The 7848-nt window shown below is 31.3% G+C and overlaps 1 protein-coding gene across 2 annotated transcripts in view; it reads left to right on the top strand.

Moving 5' to 3' along the window:
• Window positions 1–7848, top strand: part of EYS (eyes shut homolog (Drosophila)) — a 2062375-nt gene that overhangs the window by 374131 nt on the left and 1680396 nt on the right. For both annotated transcript variants that reach the window (XM_011945635.1, XM_011945634.1), the window contains exon 9: window positions 742–901. In XM_011945635.1, the coding sequence (XP_011801025.1) occupies window positions 742–901 (160 nt within the window). The remainder of the gene's footprint in view (window positions 1–741; window positions 902–7848) is intronic.

The raw sequence follows: 7848 nt of genomic DNA, 5'->3' as shown, positions 1-7848 counted from the left end.
AGCTGTGCTTTTCTCTGCCAAATTCAAGGGAGATTTGTTAATCAAAAATATGGAGAAGTAGAAATAATTGAGGGGTATGCTCTAAAGAGAATGCATAGCCCTAGTTTTTCTCTAGGGCTTAAATTTCATGCCGGTTGATGTCTTCCTAATGCCTAAGTAGTGTAGCATGTACTAAAACTTAGTGGTGACCTCAATGTGACCTAAAATGGTTTACATTTAGTTAGTTCAATTGTGGATATAACTATATATGATTTTTGTGTTTAAAGATGCTGGAGATTGCCATAAACAATTCATATTATTAGAAAATGTGCCCTGATTATCTTAAACTATTTTCAAATGATATCAAAAGTCTAATTTGAACACTACCATGACATTTTGTTGTGCTAATTCTACTGTTATAAGTGTTTTAAATGGTGTATCTCTTAATTTGTATCATAGGCATTTTTAATTTCTGAGGGGAAAGATGTATTATAGCCCATCAAACAGAAGATTAGGGACTGTTGATATTGAGAGTGAGTCAAAGCTAAAAGATTATCATATAGGCTTTTGAACATGAATGACAAAAGGTGGTACAGAAAGAAAAGATAAAGAAATAGAATAAATAAAGAGAAATATAAAAAGTGTGTCCCATAAAGCTTTCTATAATCACTGGTTTTGAAAATTAGCTGTTTAAGTTATATGTATATATTGAAAAATATTTCAAAAAGGTATTTACCATTTTTCCTTGTTTCCTTTTTGTAGTATGTATGCATTCCAGGGTGCACAAAAAATCCGTTTTGGTTTTTGAAGAATGTTTACCTGATTCAGCTACACCCCTGCTACTATGGAATCACCTTCCATGGTATTTGCCAAGAGAAAGGTCCTGTTCAGTTTGAATATGTGTGGCAATTGGGATTTACAGGTAACAAATTTATGTTTTTTTTTTTTTAAATCTGCTTGAATTATTTCAAAATTTACTAGTCCAGTATTCGTTTTCTAAACACATGAAGTATTTTATATCTCAAAACACAATATAAAGTAAAAATAAAATAAATACGCTTATTTTCTGATGTATTCCTTTAACTGACGTGTTTAACACCAACTACATCCTAGGAAATCTACTTGGTGCAAGATCCATAATAGTGAAGTAAACTAGAGCTATTTCCTGCTTTCATAAATCCATTTATTGGAAGGGAGTAGTTAGTGGACAAATACAGTGATAACTATGTAATTTTATTTAAAATCAAAATGCTCTTATGAAAACAAGTAGCATTCCATGAATGCTTATAAGCAATAAGCCTGTTTAGAAAAAAAAAAAAAAAAAAAAGCTGGGCAATTGAGAGATTGAGTTGGGTTGTCAGAAAAGGTTTCCCTAAGAAAATGACCCCTGAAGAGAGATAAAGAGAATAATGTCATGGCAGAGAAGCTGGAAAAGAGAGGATTCTAGGTTGAGGGAATTGTATTTGTAGAGACATTATATTAGAAGAAATGGCTTCTTTGAAGCCCCATCTGGGGCTGTGAGAGAAGATTAATAACAATTCCATGGAGGGGATAAAGCCAGAACTAAAATGCTGGGTTAAATATTTTGATTTCTATTCTAAAAGGAATAGAAAATTACTATAGCTTTTTATGCATTCAATATTTTATAGCAAGTAGAAAAATACATGGAAGAGAAGAAAAAAAGCTAGGGAGTTGGTTGGAGTAATAATGTAAAGTAAAGTAATAATGGAGTAATAATAGAAAATTACTATAGCTTTTTATGCATTCAATATTTTATAGCAAGTAGAGAAATACATGGAAGAGAAGAAAAAAAGCTAGGGAGTTGGTTGGAGTAATAATGTGAGTCATAATGCTGGAAGCTTGAAATCAATGGAAGATCTTGTTTATGATTTGGAAATAGCAAGTGATGAAGGTGTCAACAGGATGCCTAGTTTTCTGTCTTACACACTTGAAATGAAATCGTTTCAATACTTATATTCACATATATGTTTTTGTTTTAGAGAATTTCAATTTCTATCTCAATTTTTTTGATGAACATAATTTTCATTCTTTGATTACATGTTTAATATTATTTAACTTAGGTGATACAAATTAGATTTACATTCTTAAGACTATATGATATTTTAATTCTTTTAAAGAATATTTCCTCTGACAATGATATTTTGGCACTTCAATTTACAAACAACTAGCAAATTAATAGTTTGATGTTTCGAGTAATAGCTAACCGATAGCAGCTGAATTTCTAACATTGCATTACATCACAACAGTGTTGAAGTAAACTAACAATTAGCCTTTTAAACAGAAAACATGATAATTTATTTCACCATGCTCATAAAATAGTACACTGTAGCGTTAACAACCATTAGTGACAGAAATAGTTATCAGTTCATTAATCAGATCACACTGAAGACCAAAAGTGGTAGAAGAGAGCAAAGCATTGTTGATAATACTATGTTGATGCTAAAAGGAACTTTCAGAGACTCTGTTATGAATACTTACTATTTTATAAATGACACAATCAGACAAAACAGAAATAAGAATAGTTGAGGTTAGAGGAATTAACTTCAGGACTATTTAGGGATTGTGTCAGTTCAGTTGTTTTTAAACCCTGACCACATATTAGAATCATCTGAGGAGCTCTTGAAACATACTAATGGTGAACTCCCACTACAGAACAATCAAACTGGAATTGTAGTGAGATGGACACAGAGTATTTTTTGAGGATCCCTAAATGCTTTTCATGTGCACATTGAGAAATGCTATCTACTGTTACAGCCAAATTTGTTCACATACTTCAGTGCCTGCACCATTTTTGAACTTGATTTTCCTTTGTCTCATAGTAGGAATAATGCTTTCATCTGTTTGGTTATTTTTAAATATTAAACTTCTTTTGAGAACTAAAAAATGCGACAGGGAACATATTCACAATGATGAAATAGCAAATTGAGGGAAATTTGAGGGAAAATTGAATGAATAATAGCAAGTCAAATTGCTCATGGATAAATCAGCTTTGAGCAAATATAGTCAACTTTATTAATGGCAGTACAATAACAAATGTATGTTTTAGAAAATGGGTGGTGTAATACAAAGTTAAAATTACTCATGGATAACTTAGCAAAAAGCAATTATCTTCAAAACAATGTATGCATATTTCATCAATATTTCTTCCTGAATTACGGGACAGAACTTACTGAATATAGCTAATTATAACAAAAATAAAAATTTTGCAACACCTACATGTGAGAATCTAAATGACTTGGGCTGTCCAATGGAAAAGAAGCAGTGTGATAATGCACAGCCTGAATGAATGTTTAAGTAAAACACTTAAACTCATTTTGAATTTCAATATGAAGATTCAGCAGTGAAACTTCTCAAGTTTTCAAAACAAAATAGAAGTTAAAATAAATGAAAATAAATATGTAAATAGAATTATACATTTTATGTATCGCAAAATTCCTTCTTATTTATTTTGGTAATTGCCATTAAAATCATCTTTTACTTTTTTCCTCATGAAATATAAAATGTAATTGAAGAGGAACTTTAAAATTATGCTGGTGAGTTTGCATGGGGTGCATTAATTTTACCAGCAGGAAAATTATTTTAATTAAGGGATTTTTCTAACAACTAAATGAAGTGTCTTACACGCCCAATCAATTCTTGCCAATATGATTGCTCTACAAAGAAGGGATGGTAATTAACTAGAAGAAGCCCCTTCAAGGACAATTGGTCAACAGTGCACATCTCGAGAAAGAGCTGACATGCACTGTTTCTTTTCAAAGTCATCATCTATGTTCATTATGTGTATTATTAGGTTTGAGGAAAGGAGCTACTGACAGTGGATAAAGAGTTGTGAAGTGAAGTAAGGCAATATGAATAATGCTTAAGAAAAGATACAATTCTAGCTAAAAAAAGAAAATAAGACAGAAATTCTTTTAAATCTCTTTCTTCTTGAAGCATGTCATTATTTCAGTTTGCTTATCTAAGATAAACATACAGAGTTAAAACACTTAACATGTACTGGTAAACTTTTTTCTAAACAAATAGTAATTGTTGCATTTGCGAGTTGATATTGCAAAAAATATTTACTTTTAAAGTTTTCTATTTCCTTTATAAAATAGTGGATCTTCTTGTAGAAGACCTTCCAGGATATTAATTATAATCTATGCATTATACATTACTTTTTAAGTTTTAAGCAATTTTTGTGAAAATAGGAAATGCTATATCAACAAAGCAATCTTCATCAAAATCTATTTTTCTTTTTATATTGTTCTACCTTCAAGTCTTCTTTTGCCAAATGTCTGCTATTTATATATATATTAAGTATTTTAGGGACTTTAGTTTTAATTTTTAGTTTTAATCTTTAATTGAAGATTTTTTAAAAACCTGAATATTCAAAAAGTGATTTAGTGCTTTTCATTCATATCACTTACAGAAAGTTTTTAAAGCATTTTTACATGCTTTGAAAGAGAATTCTCTTAATTAAATCACTAATTAGAAATAAGTAACTTTCATAAACAGAACAAAGCTAATTAAATAATAAGGAAGAAAATATTTCTTACAAACAAGAATTAAAATGTTTAAATGCATAGGACTAAAATTAACAAAAACTTGCAACCTCTACATGGAGAAAACTTTAGATATTGCTGTAGTATAGGTGCATGCATACATAATCTGAAAGAAAATCCTAAAGATACATTATGCTGTAGCTAGTATTATTCTTAATAGTTTTTTCTTTTAACCTTCATACTAATTATATTAGTGATATACACACTACCAGACAGTATTTGAATATTCTGAATTTTACAATGTGTTTACTTTTGCCAGTGAGTTTTATAATTTCAAAAGTGTTCTTATCACAAACATGATAACTATATGAGGTAATGCATATGTTAATTAGCTAGATTTGGTCATTCTGCAATGTATATATACTTCAAAATATCATGTTGTATATGGTAAATACATACAATTTCATCTGTAAATTTAAAATAATAATACCTTCCCCATAAAAAACTTTTAATATACTGGAGATACAACTTTTAAAGATTTCAACTCTTCATATTATGTTATAGGTTTATTGAGATTTTAACAAAATAATGATGTTATCTTTGTTTTCTATGAAATTGACATCTTATTTCTTAAAGTTCACGTGGAAATAAAGATGAATAAAACCAAGTGTACTCTGCAAAAGCACATCATGTGGACAAGTGGGGTATAGAATGAGCTCTGCCATGTATTAAAGTAGATTATATAGCTTCATTAATGAAAAACATAGCACCACTGCATTGGTAGTCAACAAATATGACAAAATACAAAGTCTCAAAATGAATCCAAGACGTTAAAAAATATATAACATATAATGAAACTACCACCTCAGATTATTAGAATAAGTAGGCACTATTTAATAATTAACATGGAACAGATGGATAGCTGTCGGAAAAAAAAAATCAACTTATGTATACCTTTAAACATTCTCTGGATTACATTGAAATAGATGAAAGTTTTAATATATAAAACAGAAAGTATAAAAATATTAGAGAATGTTGGAGAAATGCTTTGTAAATTTGGATGGGGGAAGAATGAAACTAAACCCGTATCTCCCATGGTACACCAAAAGCAAATCGAAAAGGATTAAAGACTTACACCTAAGACCTCAAACTATGAAACTACTAAAAGAAAGCATTGGGGAAACTCTCCAGCATATTGGACTAAGCAAAGATTTCTTGAGTAAAATCCCAGAAGCACCAGTAATCAAACCAAAAATAGACAAATGAGCTCAGGCCAAGTTAAAATGCTTCTGTAGAGGAAAGGAAACAATCAACAAGGACAAAACTCACAGAATGGGAGATCATACTTGCAGACTATGTATCTGACAACGGATTAATAATGAGGATACGAAAGGAGCTCAAATAACTTTACAGGAATAAAATAATAATATGAATTTTAGAAACGGGAAAAAGATCTAAATAGATATTTCTCAAAAGAGCACATGCAAATAGCAAACAGGCATATGAAAATGTGTTCAATATTATTGATCATCAGAGAAATGCAAACCAAAACTAAAATGAGATGTCATCTCACCCCAGTGCAAAGGACAGGCAATAAAAAATGCTAGCAAGAATGTATAGAAAAGGGAACCCTTGTACACTGTTATGGGAATGTAAATTAGTAAAATCACTGTGGAAAACGGTTTGGAGGTTCCCAAAAATATTAAAAATAGAACTGCCATATGATCCCGCAATCTCACTGCTAGGTATATACTCAAATGAAAGGGGATAAGTATATTAAAGAGATGTCTGCACTCCCATGTTTACATCAGCACTATTCACAATAGCCAAGATTTTGAAGCAAACTGAGTGTCCATCAACAGATGAATGAGTAAAGGAAATGTGGTGTATTTACCCAATGGAATACTCTCTCTCTCTCTCTCTCTCTATATATATATATATATATGTGTGTGTGTGTGTGTGTGTGTGTGTGTGTGTGTGCGCGCGCGCGTGAGAGCCTGTCATTTGCAACAACATGGATGGAACCAGAGATCCTTATGTTAAGTGAAAGAAGCCAGGCACAGAAAGATAAATTCACATGTTCTCACATATTTGTAAGAGCTTAGAATTAAAAAAATGGAACTCATAGAGATAGAGAGTAGAATGATGGTTACCAGAGGTTTGGAAGGATAGTGAGGTGGATGGAAGTGAGGATAGTTAATGGGTACAAAAATATAATTAGATAGAATTAATAAGATCTAGTATCTGATAGAACTACAGGGTGACTACAGTCAACAATAATTTACCGTACATTTTTAAGTAATTAAAAGAATATAATTGGATTATCTGTAACACAAAGAAAGAATAAATGCTCGAAGTGATGGATATACTATTTTCCCTGAGGTGATTGCTATGCATTGTAGGCCTGTAGCAAAATATCCCAGGTAACCCATAAATATATACACCTAATATTTACCCCCAAAAACTAAAAGAGAAAAACAAAAAATAAAATGGATGGGGAAGATGTTTATAGCTAATACTAAAAATGTTGATGTCAGAAAGAAAAGACTGGTGAATTTTACTACAAGACAAGTAAAAATATCTGCTTATGAAAGACGTAAAAATCAAAATGCAAAAGAAACACCACACAGAGATTTTACTCACAAAAGATAGATTAGGATCAATATTATATCAATAACTTAGAAATTAAGAAGCAAAAACTGAAAAGCCTGATAGGTAAGTCAGTAAAATAAACATACAGTTTACATATGAAGACATAGAAAGTATCCCTAAATATGTGGGGAAAATGCTAAACTCTATTCATAATGCCATCAAAGCTATTTATTTATTTATTTATTTATTTATTATACGTTAAATTCTAGGATACATATGCACAACGTGCAGGTTTGTTACATATGTATACATGTGCCGTGTTGGTGTGCTGCACCCATTAACTCGTCATTTACATTAGGTATATCTCCTAATGCTATCCTTCCACCATCACCCCACCCCACAACAGGCCCCGGTGTGTGATGTTCCCCTTCCTGTGTCCAAGTGTTCTCATTGTCCAATTCCCACCTGTGAGTGAGAACATGCAGTGTTTGGTTTTCTGTTCTTGCTATAGTTTGCTGAGAATGATGGTTTCCAGCTGCATCCATGTCACTACAAAGGACATGAACTCATCCTTTTCTATGGCTGCATAGTATTCCATGGTGTATATGTGCCACATTTTCTTAATCCAGTCTGACATTGATGGACATTTGGGTTAGTTTCAAGTCTTTGCTGTTGTGAATAGTGCCACAATAAACATACGTTGCATGTGTCTTTATAGCAGCATAATGTATCATCCTTTGTGCATATCCCCAGTAATGGGATGGCTGGGTCA

Source organism: Colobus angolensis, unplaced genomic scaffold (assembly GCF_000951035.1).
Source record: "Colobus angolensis palliatus isolate OR3802 unplaced genomic scaffold, Cang.pa_1.0 Scaffold241, whole genome shotgun sequence".
NCBI classification, from domain to species: domain Eukaryota; kingdom Metazoa; phylum Chordata; class Mammalia; order Primates; family Cercopithecidae; genus Colobus; species Colobus angolensis.
This window is presented reverse-complemented; position numbering and strand designations above follow the sequence as displayed.